Source organism: Spea bombifrons, chromosome 2 (assembly GCF_027358695.1).
Source record: "Spea bombifrons isolate aSpeBom1 chromosome 2, aSpeBom1.2.pri, whole genome shotgun sequence".
Lineage (NCBI taxonomy): Eukaryota > Metazoa > Chordata > Amphibia > Anura > Pelobatidae > Spea > Spea bombifrons.
In genome coordinates this window covers 139,147,749-139,165,285 of record NC_071088.1, presented here as the reverse complement: position 1 = coordinate 139,165,285, position 17,537 = coordinate 139,147,749, and the positions used below count along the sequence as shown (strand labels likewise).

The 17,537-nt window shown below is 50.8% G+C and overlaps 2 protein-coding genes across 3 annotated transcripts; one reads left to right on the top strand and one right to left on the bottom strand.

Moving 5' to 3' along the window:
- The first annotated feature begins 4,450 nt into the window (after positions 1 to 4,450).
- On the top strand, positions 4,451 to 7,365 carry CLNS1A (chloride nucleotide-sensitive channel 1A). Of its 2 annotated transcripts, none has more exons than XM_053457916.1 (7): positions 4,451 to 4,641; positions 5,265 to 5,401; positions 5,643 to 5,756; positions 6,012 to 6,122; positions 6,224 to 6,397; positions 6,579 to 6,658; positions 6,745 to 7,365. In XM_053457916.1, the coding sequence occupies exons 1-6, from the start codon at positions 4,520 to 4,522 to the stop codon at positions 6,644 to 6,646; spliced, it is 726 nt and encodes a 241-aa protein (XP_053313891.1). In that variant the 5' UTR covers positions 4,451 to 4,519; the 3' UTR covers positions 6,647 to 6,658; positions 6,745 to 7,365. The 2 variants fall into 2 exon arrangements, with proteins under 2 accessions (XP_053313891.1, XP_053313890.1); XM_053457915.1 differs by having other exon boundaries at positions 6,579 to 6,663.
- A 3,014-nt stretch (positions 7,366 to 10,379) lies between these two features.
- Positions 10,380 to 13,205, bottom strand: AQP11 (aquaporin 11). The gene is made up of 3 exons (XM_053457914.1): positions 12,608 to 13,205; positions 10,893 to 11,009; positions 10,380 to 10,477 (listed from the first exon to the last, which is right to left on the bottom strand). The coding sequence occupies exons 1-3, from the start codon at positions 13,203 to 13,205 to the stop codon at positions 10,392 to 10,394; spliced, it is 801 nt and encodes a 266-aa protein (XP_053313889.1). The 3' UTR covers positions 10,380 to 10,391.
- Positions 13,206 to 17,537: the final 4,332 nt, after the last annotated feature.

The following is a 17,537-nucleotide window of genomic DNA, read 5'->3' as shown; positions in this document are numbered from 1 at the left end:
TAGGGGGATTAAAAGGAAGAAGAAAAAGAAGGGGGGGGAGGTTCGGGGGAGGGGGAGATAAGCACTTGATGCTTTTAGCTTTTTCATATGAAATATATATTCTATTTAAATACTTCAGTACTTAGGTTACTACAGGCAGTTACGAATAAAAAATACCAACGACTTCATTGTTGCTTCGTGAGTCTTAGTTATAAAACGGGTCACTTTCATTTAGTTTAGTGATTTTTTTTTTTTTTATAGAGCTAGATTTTTATTAACCACTTCTGTGTCAGAAGGTCCTGCAACACATTGTCCTTTCCCAACGTCATTTCTAAAAATAAAAACCACCTTGTGACTGTTGCCCCCTCTCAGTACCGCAGGAGGGGTAGAAACAGCTCTGAGCCCTATTTTTTTTATTATTATTAAAGGCATTCACCATGGCAACGGGATGCAACATCCTTCCCGATTGCTCCACTTTTACCCTATTGCTTCCTCGTTGTGTGGCTACAGCCTTTTTGTTATGTGTGGTTCTGAAAGGGTTAAAAACACAGGAAACCCCGGATCGTTCTCCACATCCCCCCCCCCATTTTGTGAAATTGTCGTTTTCGTTATTATGGCACAGATTTGTCTGATGAAGGGTCTACGCGGTAAATTGTTATTAGTATGCAAGGATGGCTGGTGTTTAACCCCATCAGCACTGAAAGGGACTGTAACCCCGCCCCCCCCTCCCCTTGTGTCCCTAGCCCCTTTCAGGATTGAAGGGTCCGGCCCGAGGTGCCACGTTCCGTCTGCTTCACACTGAAGTAAGCTCTTGGGTGGGGGGCGTCGTGTGTGTTTCATGTGATTCTGTGTCTTATAAACTTCTGATGGTTTGTAAAGTACTGGAAATGTTCATTGAAATCATTTTTTTTTTGTAAGTACCAACGCTTGCCACGGCTTTATTTTCTTCCAATCATGATCCATTATTGGAGGGGCCACAAAAACGCAAAACGTGTCATCTTGAGATGTGCCCCCGATCTTTTGTATGAACTACGGTATTTGTGGAATATGGGTTTGGGCCCAAAAAATCTTTAAAAAAAACAAGATACGATATAGCAGGGGTATCGGCGTTTACCTTTCGGGGGGTTTGCTGCATGCTGTCTTGTACCATCCGTCACGTGCAGAGTGTATCATGAGAATAAAGCTGTGGGTAGCAGCATCGGCGCATGTGCAGGTAACCCGCTATCCAAGCGCCAGCTCGGCCCCGTTCTTTATTTTCTGGAACATCACTAAAAGTGAAACAAACGTTCTGAGTTAATGGCGAGCGAGAGAGTGATGGTGTGCGAACAGCAAGTCATGGCACAAAGAGTTCATCTGAATCACAGCCCATGATAACAATTCAGCGGCTTTGATGTGTCGCTGCCGTTGGGCTTGGTCAGGATGCTGGGAGTTTTTCATCAAAAAGTGAGTTAGCCGTTTCCTACCAGGATATAAAGCGTATAGAATGCGGCTTTTACGGAGAATGCCGTCAGCGGCCTGTCGGGAAAACGTAACTCCATTTATCAGCATCGTTACTCTATACTCGATTAGAAGACAACCCCCCAATCTGAAAAGAGAAATAAATAAAAGCCCTGAAAGTAAGATGACCCTATTGGGGGACAAAAAAAAACTACAGCTGTTTTTACTCGTTACACACACTCATTCCTTCTCCTCTCACACTCATTCCTTCTCCTCTCACACTCATTCCTTCTCCTCTCACACTCATTCCTTCTCCTCTCACACTCATTCCTTCTCCTCTCACACTCATCCATTCTCCTCTCACACTCATTCTCCTGCCTCTTTTTTCTGCAGCTCCGCTTCTTCTCTCGCCTCTTCTTGTTCTGTCGTCTTTCTCCGAAACATTTAGAATAGAATTGGAATAAGAAACTTTATATAAACGTTAAAAAAAAAGTCTACTCTTATTTAATTCATAGGGTTAACAGTGGCACTTAAATGGTTAACGCATATGATAGCTGGGAGGTCCCTTTTCATTTACGTGGGGTTTAGTAAATGCAGAATCTCGTGTCATGTGATACGCTTACCACCAGTCAGCTTCAACTCTGGCTTGGCGAATGCTCTATTGAGACCCTCGCTACAAGCCCCGCCCATTTGTTTTAATTGGCAGGCTCAGCTGGCGTGAGCTGCAGCTTCTCCCTAAGAGCCCCCCCCCAACTTTAAGCAATGCATGTGTTTTTTTCCCCATGTTTTTATTTTATTAATTGCAGGTTACATTATTCTTGTTGAGCTCATCCTTCACAGAACAGATCCCGGGAAGGAGTGCAGCTGCGTCCGTACAGAGACCTCGCGTGTCTCCTGCTCCCCGGGCCGCGCGTAAACGGCATCAGCTGCTAAGCTCCAGCCCTGGATTTGTTGTCGAATATAAACAGTTTAATGTCACCGTGAAGTTGCCCTCTGTGACCACTTTAACATGCCTTCTTCCAAAAGCGGAAGCTGCAGCCAGGGCGCTACAGCTGGCATCTTCCCCTGTAATGGGGCGTTTCTCGCTGCTGATTGATTGGTAGGAAATGCTCCAATACTTTCAATGGGAGTACTGCGCACTGGGGGTCTCGACGGACCACGGTATGTAGTGTTGGCCAGCGCTGGAGCTGACTGGAGGTACATCACGCGCATGGAGATGTATTCCCCATAACACTTCTCAGGCGAATTCCTTTTTTGGCCGGGAGGGGGGGGGTTATGCAGAATCTGTAGCCACCTGACAAATGACTGCAGGTTGAGGTACGCTGGGGGTTATTGAATATCCGCTTATCACACAGAAAAAAGAATGTGATTTTGTGGGAAGCTGCAGAGAAACACCTTCAGTACGGCCTCTCGCTCCATCGCTTTGCAAAAGGGACACCAAAAAAATGTGAAAGCGCTGATTTAATTATCTGCTTTAAAGCGTAAATTACAGCTGGGGGATCTCTCTAATAGAAGACAGGGTTATATTACTGTATACAGCGCTGGGGGTTATATTACTGTATACAGTGCTGGGGGTTATATTACTGTATACAGCGCTGGGGGTTATATTACTGTATACAGTGCTGGGGGTTATATTACTGTATACAGCGCTGGGGGTTATATTACTGTATACAGCGCTGGGGGTTATATTACTGTATACAGTGCTGGGGTTATATTACTGTATACAGTGCTGGGGGTTATATTACTGTATACAGCGCTGGGGGTTATATTACTGTATACAGCGCTGGGGGGTTATATTACTGTATACAGCGCTGGGGGTTATATTATTGTATACAGCGCTGGGGGGTTATATTACTGTATACAGCACTGGGGGGTTATATTACTGTATACAGCGCTGGGGAGGGGTTATATTACTGTATACAGCGCTGGGGGGTTATATTACTGTATACAGCGCTGGGGAGGGTTATATTACTGTATACAGTGCTGGGGGTTATATTACTGTATACAGTGCTGGGGGGTTATATTACTGTATACAGCGCTGGGGGGTTATATTACTGTATACAGTGCTGGGGGGTTATATTACTGTATACAGCGCTGGGGGGTTATATTACTGTATACAGCGCTGGGGAGGGGTTATATTACTGTATACAGCGCTGGGGGTTATATTACTGTATACAGCGCGTTTACGTAAAGCCTTAAAGGGAAGGTTTGCACAATTATCCCTTCAGGAAGGAAAAAAAGCTCTTTTACTTAGATGCTTCGTCCGCCGTTGCTGTCAGTCATGTGATATGTTGGGTGACTTTCCTGGCTCAATCACCACACTGAGGTGACGCTTTATGGCGATGCTAATGAAGTCCGTCTGGCCGTAGACTCTCATTAGTTAGGGCCGCGGCATTCTATTTATAACGAGGTGAGTGAGGAGGATTGGGTGTCTTCAGTAAATATCCTAAAATAATATATTTAGGGCAAAATCATTTAATTCAAACAGATCCGTCACGTTTCCCAATCCTGTGTTCTAAAGGTTCTCCTACATTGTGGTTGGAGGCGCTTGGCTTCGTTCGGGCAATAAAGCTGATTCAATGCTGACTCTGCCACAGGCTGCCACTGTCCTCCGCTTCCATGAAGTAAACTTTTAAATTAAGTATCAGGGCCCCAAAGAGGGACTGGCTACACTAAACAGGGATTCTTAGCACATGTGCTTTGCAGATAATAGTAGACCCCTAGCTTGCTGAGAGTTGTGGGAGTCGACCGCCATCAATTTCTATACTGATATATACATGTATAATAATACCCCACATAACAGATACAGAAGGGTTTTAGTAAATACCCCAGGCAGCGGGACGTCTCTGGTAACGCGCACGGTAACCGGTAAGGCGTGTATTACCCGGTTGCCTTCTGTAGGGGGCGCTCACCGAATCCCACAATAGCCTCACAGCCCGGGAGCCATTTTGCCGGAGCCCACTCTCGAGGTTTCCGGCTGCTCCGGAAGCATGGCGGCCAGGCGGAATCTGTAAGAGTCTCGCGCGCCGAGTTTGGCGCGTCACTTCCAGTCTGCGGTAGTGAGTGAGAGCGTGCTTTTTCGCGCTGTTTCCTGTCAGATAGCATGACCGCCCTCCTGAGCAGCCTGAGTCCTCCAGCGGACGGGGTCCGCCGGCTTCAGCCCGGCACTGAGGCCGTAGTGAGCGGGGAGGGCCTGGGACCCGGCACCCTCTACATTGCGGAGAGGTAACCCGCGGCGTGGTTCCCTGTACTCCTTCACAATGCTGCACGTACCCTAGACAGGCTTGGCTAAAAGTGACGCAAAAAGCTAGAACTTTCCTCTGGTTTCCATGGCAGCCGCGCCATACTTGGCTTAACAGTTAAATCGTAAAATACTAAAGACGTAGAGCCCAGTGAGCCTGATGCAGTATTGTGGTCTGGCTCATCGCATGATGTCCGGCCTGACTGTCATTCTGTCCACTGACAGCTTGTTGGAAATTGTTTATGGGCCTAAAAAGGAGGAAATAACGTTTCCGGCATCTGATTCTGAGCCCCATCCGGCCCCCGTCTAGTCGCCCGTCTAGTTCATCCTGCTGTAAAGACTCAAACCTTAATCAGTCGTCTGTCTCGTCTTAGATTCAGGAGCCGTATGTCTATCCCATGCATGTTTAATACCTTCACTGTATCTCCCTCTACCACCTCTGCTGGGAGGCTGTTCCACTTATCTACCACCCTCTCAGTAAAATGTGGGGTAGTAGATAAGTGGCACAGCTATCGGCAGAAGTGGTAGCAGTGTTCTTTCTATCTGCGGAATCCATTGGCTCGCGCGGTTGCGTGTATCGCTGACGTGGCGTTGCCTTTTCTTTTAGCCGTGTGGCCTGGCTCAACGGGTCCGGACTTGGCTTCTCGCTGGAGTATCCGTCCATCAGTCTTCACGCCATCTCCAAGGACCCGGCCGCCTACCCGGAGGAGCATCTCTACGTCATGGTGAACGCCAAGCTCGGAGGTCTGTGTCTCGGGGCTCGTACCGCTGGGGGGCTTTATAGAGGGGGCTGTCCGGTCCTAAATGTCCGATGGCGGCTGATTTTCACGGGTTTGGCTATAACCGGAGCGCTTTGTCTTTATAAATGACTCCGGGGTAATATTCTATAGGACTGCCCCTCCGCGCCCCTCTGCGCACCTGTATCCCGGGCACATTGCCTCATATCCTGTCCAGCACCGACGCCATTATTATTATTTATTATCAGACGCAGACGTAAAGGAACGGCCTATGGGTGATGAAGAGGAGGAGGAGGAAGAAAGTGATGACGATGAAGAACCGATCACAGAGATTCGTTTTGTTCCGGCTGAGAAGTCTGATTGTACGTACCCCATTATACCGAGACACCAGGGGCACGTCGCAGGGGAGCCGCCGCGGCCCTCATGGGGTTTCAGGGGATAGTAAACATCTTTGGTGCTGGTAGAAATGTGATAAATACCCTACAGCAGGGCCTGTGGTGTTGCCCTCCCCTATGAGTACTGCCCCCCCCCGCGATAACATGTAACATACACCGATCCGCTCTGATAAAAGTCGCTCGTCGCTCGCGGAACCCCACAGCCTGTCTTTTTGTTTTCAGTAGGAGAGATGTTCTCTGCGATGTGCGACTGCCAGGCTCTCCATCCCGACCCGGAGGACGAGGACTCGGACGATGACTTTGAAGGGGAGGAATATGACGTTGAAGCACATGGTGGGTGTTCCAGTGAGGCGGGGGCTTGGCGGGGCAGATGGTGTTATTACGTCGGGGCAGATGGTATGTATGTTTTTCTGGTGTCTTTCTGTTGGCTGCAGAGCAGGGACAGTGTGAGATCCCCTCCTTTTACACGTATGAAGAAGGCTTGTCGCACTTGACCACCGAAGGTCAGGCTACGCTGGAGAGGCTGGAAAGCATGTTGGCCAACTCTGTGGGCAGCCAGCACACCATGGCCGGCGTCCGAACGGATGGCTCTGCGCTGGAAGCAGAAGGTGAGACTCTCCCCTGGCGGGGGCTTATGTAATTTTAAGGGGTGTGATGCTGCGGGGGGACCCCCCTCCTGCAAAAATCCCGTGTGCTAAACGCCCACCTTTTTACTTTGTTTTTGCAAACCACATATAATATATTTATATATATTATAACGATTGTATATTTATTGACTTTCCGATGCAGACGGGATGGATGTGGAGGCCGTTCCCGCGGAGGCCGGGCAGTTTGAGGATGCCGACGTCGATCACTAACGGGAGACTGCAGTCCGGTGAGTGTGGATGAAATACACAAGCAAGCGTTTTGTGCGCCCCCCCCCCCGTCTCCTTACCGTGTTCCTTTTTGTTTCTAGGCGTTGCACTCGATCGGGAGTGGGCGGCCGTTGCTTTTCAGTTACCTTGCGTGACCTCCGGCTCGCGTCGTTCCGTTTCCTTAGATCTGCTAATGAAATGCCTCTGCCTTGTCGTTCCAGCGGGGCGATATCAGGACTGTTAGGACTAAATGTCAAGAGTGTTTGCCACGGTTCCCTGTGATTAGAAACGACCTGACCCTCCTGCTCGTCCTGCCGGGGGGAACCCCGCGTAGCCGTTTGGAGTATCTAGCGGACTGTAACATTTCTAACTCTCGTTTGGTTTATTTGGGTTAAATACGTTTACTTTTTGGTTTGTATGATGTCGTCACGTGAATGTTTTGGAGGGGAATGTCTTGCGCATGTAAAGGTTATACCACCCTGGCTCCTCCCGAACGGATCTCGGCGAGCTGCACCCGTCAGACGCGTTAGTGAGTCGCGGAGAGGCGGTTCCGTTTGCCAGACATTCCTAGAGATTTTTATTTTTGGAGACCCGTTCCTGCGCTGTGACGCCGTTACACGAGGACCTGATGAATTGGGGGAACTAAAGGCGCTTCGTCGTAACGCTCTGTAGTATAACGCTCTTACGTTTCTCAAATAAACTTAGATTTTGTATTGAACCAACGCCGGGGTGTCTGATGTTCCCGCAGGGTTAAAAAAAAAAAAAAAAAAAAAGCCATGCCTATCTGAGCTCGCTGATTAACCTGCGCACGCGGCTCTGATCCATCGCTCAAGCTATGCTTCGAGTTCGGTGGTTTTGCCGGCTCGCTGGATGACCAACAAACCCAACTCGGTCAGGAAAATGACCTCCACCCCAGGTTTTCTTTCCTCTCGATCCGGTACGCTCACCCCCCCCCCAGGTTGAAGTGTGTAAAAACTGCAGTGCGGTTAAAGACCTGACAGCCGTAGTCGCCGGGTATAATCCTCTCCCCACGCCTCAAACATCTCAAAGTGCCCCAAAACTTGTTGGGAATCACGTGAACAGCCCTTCTGGGTTTTGTAAATAGTGATCTACTCGTTCAGCAAATCGCGGCCTTTCTGCGCCCGATGCAATGGGGCGACCCGCGGGCGAGGGACCAGTAACCGGGCCGGCTCTATAAACGTCAGATTTCATCCATGCTTAAAATCCCTCTAAATATCCCCAAATCCTAAAGGTGCGGATGATTTATGTATTTTATATGCGGCCGTGTCGGGTAATTGGAGTCGCGCCGCTCGCCGATATTTCTTATTCGTTACCAGCGCAGACCCGGCGTTCTTTATAACAATGTCCGAATTAGTAGATCATTGTTTTATTTGTTTATATTGCGCCGTCATATTCCGTAGCGCTGTACAATGGGACGCAACAAGTAGTTTGTAACATTTACTCAGAAGATAAATTATGGCGACAAGGGAGGTCGCAGGCAGAACTTTGCAATTTAATTAGATCCTGTCCGATAAGATTAAATCCCCTGGGGTTGATGGGGTAAAAAAAACAAACCTGTAGAAATAGTATTAATGGTTCCGTTCACACAAATCAAGTACATCAGTGAATTATAGTCGTTGGTCTCGTCTTAGATCGAGGAGCCATTGTGTTTAAATAATGCATGATTACCTTCACTCCCTCTATTAGTCTTTACCACTTCTGCTGGGATGCTGTTCCACTTACCTATCACCCCATCAATCAAATGAAACCTGCTTCATTTCCACTAAGGCCCCAGTTGTGAACATCCTCTATATATAGGATGGACATAAACAAGTATAAACTCCGCCCCCATCAGTCATCGCACGTCATCTGAGAAACATGAAGACGTACAATAAATTTTTTTTAAAAAAAGGCAAAAGAAGCTAAAAAAATAAGCTTTTTATTGCAAAAATGTATTTTCTATCACTGAGCCAAGTAATAAAAATGTAGAAATCTTCATAGACATGAAATTTATTTTTATGCCTTTAGGTTATAAAACTCAGAACATCAGAAATACAATCAGATTTTAGAGCCACTCGTCTCGTAACCTTCATGAGTGCTTTTGGTGCTCTGTGACAGCGGCCTCCTGGCAGGGGTGGTTGCTCCAAGTCTTTGGCTCACACATTTACTAACGAGAGAAGAGCAGCTTCCGCTCACTGAGGCCACGACCTGACAAATTTCTCCAGCAAAAGGATTGAGCCGGCCCTAGGTATAGTTCAATCAGTCAAGGGATTTTCAGGACAACTCTGCCCACATTAACTATACATACCACGGGGTCCCCTTACTGATTTAACTATGCATTATATGGGAGCCAGCTCAGTCATTCCTACAAGAGAACCCCCCCCTCATTCACTGGGGTCAGCACATTATATGGCAGGACCGACATGTATTAACACAACTTAACCAGCATCTTTGGAATTCAGCCCCTTCAGTCCCCTATGGACGTACATGTACGTCCTAAAAAGCTCTGCTTAGAAGCCCTTTAGGATGTACGTGTACATCATGGCTTTCTTGCAGTGGCAGGGACATTTGCTGGCTTCCTGTTGATCGATCGCTTGGCTGCTGGAACGAGCGCCGGTAAACCTTTCCTTCCGTTATACAGCGCAGATTATGTCAACCAGAAGGTTACAGGAGGGCAGGTATCCCCCCCCCCCGGTCCATCTCCCCCCCCCCCGGTCCATCTCCCCCTGCTGGCTGATCACACACATTGCAGCCCCCAATGGAAGTCTATGGAGACTTTCTCGGTATCACAGCGTATCGCGATCGCAGGGAAGAGAAATAATGTTTCTCCCTCCTCCCGCAAGTGGAAACATTTATAATAATAATAAAAATAAAAAAACAATAAAGTGAGCTGTGATGTCATTGTGACACCACTGGCACACAACATGTTTGAAAGGTGCCTAAAAGGATCTCTATCCATATTGCCCTAGAGCTTCATGTAATGATAAATTTGGTCATTGTGCAAACAGAGGCACCTAAAGCGTAGAAGAAATTCTAAGAAATTAGCAAAATCACTTTTTCTTTAGGTTTTTTTTTTTTTTACAGCACTTATTTTTTGCATCTTTCTATGACATCAAACCTGGAAAAGGGGCATCTCAACGAAACCCACATATGGTAAAAATGGCAAAATAGCTCCGGCACGTGAGGTACACCCATGCCCCCCCCCCCCCCGCAGAGGCACAGGGGGCAGGGCAATTACAATATTTTATAGCAGCGATGTCAGAATACTGCTTGGCACAGATACGGTTAACAGTCCTTTATAAAGTTCACAGCAGCAGCGAGGCTCGGGGTTCAAATATTAAAAAATCTACGAAGGTAACTGGCGGGGCTCAGAAACGGCGGGTAACCATTGGATGTTGCCCCCAAATCATAACCCGATTGCGTAACCATCCCCCTGCAGCCCGGCTGGGGAAGCCTTTCGCGGCCCCCCGGGGAACCAGAGGTATTTTCATGGGAATGTAAAAAATGGACAGAAGAGGCTCCCGTTCATCGGTTTAAAAACACAGCGCAACAGGGACTGGATATATAACCCCAGGAGAGTCTTCCGCTGTCATGCAGCAGTGCATGATGGGATTTGTAGTCGACCACAATGCAAGTAAAATTCCATAGAGGAAGAAGCCCCGAATGAGTGCCGGGCTCGTGCCGAGATCCCGTATCCGCCGTCCTCTTATTGCTCGCGGGAACGCTCCGCACGGAAGCCACGGGGCGATTACTGGGATTTCTTGCCATCGGCTTTCAGATTCCGCCTGAATTTCGGGACGCAGCCGTCGGTCAACAGGATCGAGAGAAGTAAACCTGCAACAGCACACAGAGAGGGCGTGAAAAACACCGCGACGCGCGCTCGCCCGCTATAACCCGTCCTGCCCCGCGAGGACAGCGTGAAACCAGACGGGGCAATCCGAGCAGCGGGACCCAGGAGGTCATGAAGACCCCGCACGAGCCCTGATGTATCGCCTCCTCCAGGGGCCACAGCCTCGGGCTCCCCCTGTAAAAGGGGGCGTGGCGGTTTAACGAGCATACGGTAAAAACGAAGAACAAAAAAATGGGTCCTTTGGTTATGAAAAAAACTCTCGGAATTCGCAGGAGGTGCCCCCGACGCCCCCATCGCCAACCGAAAACAGCCCTTCGCCGAGACCCCCGCCTCCTCCAGCGATTATCTGTATCTCCCACCCCACGTAGTCCTTTATACGGCAAACGCGCCGCGACTTACCGACGACGGGTCCGAGCCAATACACGGAGACGTTCCGCAGGAAGGAGCTTCCGTCACAGTGGAACAGCACCGAGTAGGCGAGCGCCGGATTGAACACGGCTCCGGTCAGACCCCCTCCTGCAAGAACAGTCAGACACGTTAAACACGCAGCGCGACGGCCGACAGCTTTAACCCTGTCTCTTAGTACAGTAGCTCCAGGCCACGCCCCCCACATGGCCCTGTCTCCGCCTCTTTTAGGTTTTAAGCTAAAAAGGACAGTAGATAAGTGGAACAGCCTCCCGGCAGAGGTGGTAGAGGGTAATACAGTGAGGGTATTAAACATGCGTGGGATAGACATACGGCTCCTGAATCTAAGACGAGACCAACGACTGATTAAGGTTTGAGTCGTTACAGCAGGAGAAACGGGCGACTAGACGGGGGCCGGATGGGGGCCGCTTTGCCAGCAGGTTCGGCGCAGCTTTCCCATTAAGGGGTCTCGCACATTGTCTGATCGCATAACCTACACATTTTATGGTATTTCCGTAATCCGGAGGGGCAGCGGAATACATTTTGGTGATTTTTTGCCCGCGAAAGACGCTCATGGAGAAAGTTTTTTTTCCCCCAACAAAAACTATCGCAAACACCGGCAGCCAAACTGTTGTTTTATGTTTATTTTGGGTTTTGTTTGCGATTCTCGTTATAAACCCGGATACTGACTGTAAAAATACTTTGAATCCGCAGTGTCTGAGAACGGCCAAAAAAAAAATAAAAAAGTAATTCTTACAGATACGGCATTTCCTAACAACGCTTAGATTAAAGGATTTTGGGGTATTTTGGGCAACTCAGCTACTTCATACAAATCATACAAAAAAGGCGTTTTTCAGTTTTTTTATATATATATTATTCAGACGAGATGTTTACAGCTGAAAGCGGCATTTAAAGAAAGCTCTGTCTTAAAAAAAATGTGTAATTTTTACAGCCGCACGAAAAATGAGAAAAAACACTTTAAAAGCACGAAAGAGGCTCCGGGTGAAGAAAGGGTTAAATGCCCGTCTGTAACCCAAGCTGTCAATCATTACACAGGTTCCAAGTCCAAAGATACCACCCTGGGGTATTTACAGATCCCCCCCCCCCAGGCAGAGGTCAGACTGACTTGTTGGGTAACAATGTCGACCTTGGCGGATGGGGCCCGCGGGTGAAAGGGAGAGCGGAGGGTCGGAGAGCGCGGAGAGGGGAGAGCGGAGGGGGGTATCGCCACCGAACCCGCCAGCAGATCGGCCCAATCCGGCCCGTTTCTCCCGCTGTAAAGACTCAAATCAGTAATTTGGCCTCCAGGGTGTTTAAATGCCCTTGCTGTATTAGCCTCTACTACTACCTCTGGGAGGCAGTTCCACTTATCCACCACCCTTGCAGTAAAGCGAACGTTTAATCCACCTCACAGCCCTGTTTATGCGTCTCGTGTTCCGCAGAAGATTTTAAACGAAAATCCCTCTTCAATTAAACGTTAACCAGCCAACACCTATCACTCTCAGCCGGCTCCTGATGGAAAACGCCAGTCTCAGCACCTTAAGAGTTACTTTCACAAACAGCAGTGACCCGGGTACATCTGCCCCTCCCCCCGCACCCCAATATCTGCCTCTGCCATCTATAACCCTGGCATTTAACCCCTCCAGCCCCCAACCAGCTAGCGCCCTGCCAGCACCGACCCCCTGTGCTCCCACCCCTGCCCCGGTTACCTGCACAGACCAGGCCGGTGATGAGAAGGGCCACCGCATGCACTCTGTAGGCCTCCCGCACCCGGCCCAGCTGCCGCAGCAGGATGTACAGGCACAGGGCGCAGAGCATCTCCACCCCGAACCCAGCCAGGGGCCCCACAGTCAGCGGGCTCCGGCAGGGCCCCTGTCCGGCGTGCAGAGGGGACAGCCTCAGACCCCACAGCAGGGGGGACGTCAGTTTCGCCACCTTGGCCCCCGACACCTGAGCCGCCACCCGCAGCAGCGTGTCCCGGGCCAGGGCCTCCCCGCGCAGCCACTGCAGCAGGCTGGCGCAGGGGTTACAGTCCGCCCCGGCGGTCAGGCAGTGCAGCACGGTCTGCAGGTAGGTGAGGCAGAGGCCCTGCCAAGGCTCCAGGGCCCCGGCGGCTCCCAGCAGCGCCAGCTCCCGCACACAGAGGCACAGCTGCGCGGTGGACACGGCTTCCAGGGCCAGCTCCTGCGGCAAACCTCGCAGCCAGGCCCGGGACACGCGGCGCAGAGCCTCACACAGGAGCACCGCACCGGCAATCAGCAGCAGCGCGCCCCAGAGGGCCTCCGCACCGGCCGGCAGCAGCCCCATGCCGACCTCTCACCGCCTAGGACGCTACCTGACTGACTGAGCTGGTTACCAGGGCAACGTGACACGTCATCATCCCGCCCCTTCTCCGGACACGTCACCCGGCTGGAAGTGAGGGGGGCTCCGCTTTTAAAGGCTCGGCGGCGTTACAGGAGAGATTGACGGGGTTCCCGGTTACAGGAGAGATTGGGGGGGTTCCCGGTTACAGGAGAGATTGGGGGGTCCCGGTTACAGGAGAGATTTGGGGGTCCCGGTTACAGGAGAGATTGACGGGGTTCCCGGTTACAGGAGAGATTGGGGGGTCCCGGTTACAGGAGAGATTTGGGGGTCCCGGTTACAGGAGAGATTGACGGGGTTCCCGGTTACAGGAGAGATTGGGGGGTCCCGGTTACAGGAGAGATTTGGGGGTCCCGGTTACAGGAGAGATTGACGGGGTTCCCGGTTACAGGAGAGATTGACGGGGTTCCCGGTTACAGGAGAGATTTGGGGGTCCCGGTTACAGGAGAGATTGACGGGGTTCCCGGTTACAGGAGAGATTGGGGGGTTCCTGGTTACAGGAGAGATTGGGGGGTCCCGGTTACAGGAGAGATTTGGGGGTCCCGGTTACAGGAGAGATTGACGGGGTTCCCGGTTACAGGAGAGATTGACGGGGTTCCCGGTTACAGGAGAGATTGACGGGGTTCCCGGTTACAGGAGAGATTGGGGGGGTCCCGGTTACAGGAGAGATTTGGGGGTCCCGGTTACAGGAGAGATTGACGGGGTTCCCGGTTACAGGAGAGATTGGGGGGTTCCTGGTTACAGGAGAGATTGGGGGGTCCCGGTTACAGGAGAGATTGACGGGGTTCCCGGTTACAGGAGAGATTGGGGGGTTCCTGGTTACAGGAGAGATTGGGGGGTCCCGGTTACAGGAGAGATTTGGGGGTCCCGGTTACAGGAGAGATTGGGGGGTCCCGGTTACAGGAGAGATTTGGGGGTCCCGGTTACAGGAGAGATTGGGGGGGTCCCGGTTACAGGAGAGATTGGGGGTCCCGGTTACAGGAGAGATTTGGGGGTCCCGGTTACAGGAGAGATTGGGGGGGTCCCGGTTACAGGACCGGGTCTGATTGAATACCCCATTTAACTCTGTTTTTTTGTAGTCGCATCCCAGACACCTAAACAAGAGGACTTGCTGTATCCGGAGATTTATGTGGCGTTAATCCAGTTTTTAGGAATTATTAATCCGTCCGTCTCTCAAACAAACAGAAAAAAGGATCCGAGTCCAGAAGAACCCGTTCAGCGCGATATCACATTCTGGAACCGGAATGCAGACATTTAATATTCATTTTACCTTTACTTCCTTCATCCCTTCACTTTACTGACAGGGGAGTAGATAAGCAGAAAAGCCTCCCAGCAGAAGTGGTAGAGGGTAATACAGTGAGGGTGTTAAACATGCATGGGATAGACATACGGCTCCTGAATCTAAGACGAGACCAACGACTGATTAAGGTTTGAGTCGTTACAGCAGGAGAAATTAGTAAACCCCCCGATGCCCCTCTCTCCTCCCCCTGATACCCCTCTTTCCTAGGAGGTCAGAATGTTTGCTGGGTATGAGGGGATCGCAGGGTTCTACAGCCCTAAAAGCCCCGATAATGTGTATAGAAACAGCAGGGAACGGCTTTATACATTAAACGGGGTAAATAAACCCCATTATTCTTCTAATAAATACCCCACTCAGTTACACAAATACCCCGCGATAGGGCACAAAGTCACATAAAGAGTCTGGGTAAGTCCCTGTTCTGTTTTTGCCATGCACGGTGTTGGGTGGTATGCCTGGGGTAACCCCCCCCCCCCCGATGCTGCCCTATTTACGGGTAACATCACCGGTGTAAAGGCACGCATTGTAATAATACTCTGATTACTAATAATAATTACAGAGAGAGTGTGACACTGAGTCCGGCCTGTAGATGGCGCTGCAGTCAATGCAAATACATGAGACCCAAACTGCCCTACGGAGCGCTCATCACCTATGGTATTAGTGCACGCAGCAGCTTCCCGTGCGGAATGCCCCGGATTCATCTGCCCCGCTTTCCCATCCCTCCGGCTAAATGCCCCATGGGGCTGGCTCAGAGAACACTGTGGAAGGGGGGTGTATTCTGGACCCCGGTGCGCAGCCAATCAGTGGCAAGAATGGTTGGGCCATGGAGGAGGAGGGCATCTGTAGCAGGAGGGCTGCAGCTTCTCCCTTAGGCGGGTGCTTTATGTTTTTAGTTGGGGTCACTCACAGGGTGCCCTAATACTCACTCTTCTACAGTGGGGGCCGTGGGGGGCAGTAAGCCGTCTCTTTAATAAACCATCAGCAGGCGCTCTCGTGCTGCGGCAGGCGACTCACAGCTGAGTAAGGGTTCGCTCACGTAACCCGGGGGGGTCTCGGGGGGTCGCAGCGCGATCAGCAACCAAATGACTCACGAGACGGATCCCGAGAGCAGCGCTAGACGTCCTGCCGGGGGGGGGGGACTGTCAACTCAACGCAGTGCCCGCAGATACCGTAGCGCTGTACAGGATAGACTCAGGAGCCCCAGAAACGCAGCAGGACGGAGCGTTTACCCCGAAGAGAGAGAGAGAGAGAGGACGCGGGGCTCGTGGAAGCCCCGGTGCTGCTGACCCGGCTGGGTCCTCTGAGAGTCTGTGCCATCTGTGCCCCCAAACAGCTTTTCAGTGCCCCCAAACCAAGCCATTTATTGGGGGGGGTCCTCACAGACCTCCAGTCAGGCGCTGAACCCCCCCGGGTAACACGCTGAGCGCCGGCGACGTCCTTGAAGTGCTCTGCGACTTGGTAGGACTCCCCAGAGAACAAGCGAGCGCGTCCAGGGCGTGCCGGGATAACGCAGATCGCAGATTTGTGAAATAAATGACATTTTTGGTGTCCTTAAATTTTAAAGCGGGGGGAGGGGGTTCCCAATCCAGGTGCCAATACTACCTACCCCCCCCCCCGATCCAGATCTCAGCCCACCGATCACGCCCTGAACAGCATCATATATATATATATATACGCTTCCTGATTATGGCACGAGGATCCCGGCCGCGGAGGGGTTAATGATTGTAAAGCGCAGGGAAGTCGTTACATCATAAAGGACAGAAATAAAACGTTTAAACGTCACGATTTTTCCTCTGTTGTGTGGGATCCCTGAAAGGGGCGGGGCTTGTGTCCGTGTCAGCCAATCAGGTTTACAGAAACTGACCTTGGGGATTTCAGAATTCCTCGAAGTGACATTTACTATGGATCCGCAGGGGGGGGGTTCTTTATACATTAAATACCCCCCAGGTGCAACTGTGTTACTTTTAGTTTTTATTAATCCCTACCAGGTTCTAGTAAAGTAACATAACTAGGGGTTCCGGGGGTTAAATGTAGCGTAAGGATGTTTTACTTTACTGAGAGGGTGGTAGATAAGTGGAACAGGTAGGAGGAGGTGGTAGAGGGTAATACAGTGAGGGTATTAAACACGCATGGGACAGGCATACGGCTCCTGAATCTAAGACGAGACCAACGACTGATTACGGTTTCAGTCTTTACAGCAGGGGAAGCGGGCGAGTAGATGGGGGGCCGCCGGGGGCCGATCTGCCGCAGGTTCTGGTTTTTCAGTCTGAAAATCCTTGATCTGTAAAATAGAAGCCGGACGATCCGCTCGGAATAAACGCATCCAGCATTTGGTGAAAGCTTCTCTGTGAATATATTCTGTAAGCGAACGCGCCCCGCAGACAGAGACGCCGGCATCGCCCGTCCCCACAGACCCATCGCGCTGCGACACGGCATATGGCGGCATACGGGCTGGTATTCTCAATGAAGTCACCTGTATTCAAGCAGGGATTCCAGCTGTGGAATAGCAGGGAGAAAAGCACCGATCGGGGTGCTCGGATATCATTAAATCAGAGGAGTCGGCTCCAGACTGTGTGACCCCAGAATCTGGCTCTTCATCCCAACACCGGGGTAGAAACCGACAGACCGGGGCAAAATTCCTTTTATAACCCAGATTTGGCTGCCATCCTGTCTGAGCAGCACCCCCCTGTGCAGCTGGAACCTTCTTTACTACCCCTTTTGTCTCAGGCACCCATATAATGCCTTTTTAGATTGTTAGCTCACGTGCAGGGGCCCTCTGGAGCCCATCGTACATGCCAGGAGCTGCTACTGAAAGGGTTCCATAAGGGTTTAAATGACACCTGAAGAAGAGACCTTTGAGACCTCAGATGATTGAGAGCCGCTCCGCTGATCTCCGGGAGCTAGCTAGTTAACTTGCACCCACGTGGGTAGTCTGTCCCCCCCACGCTTGAGATAACGTGATCCGTGGGTAACCAGGTCTG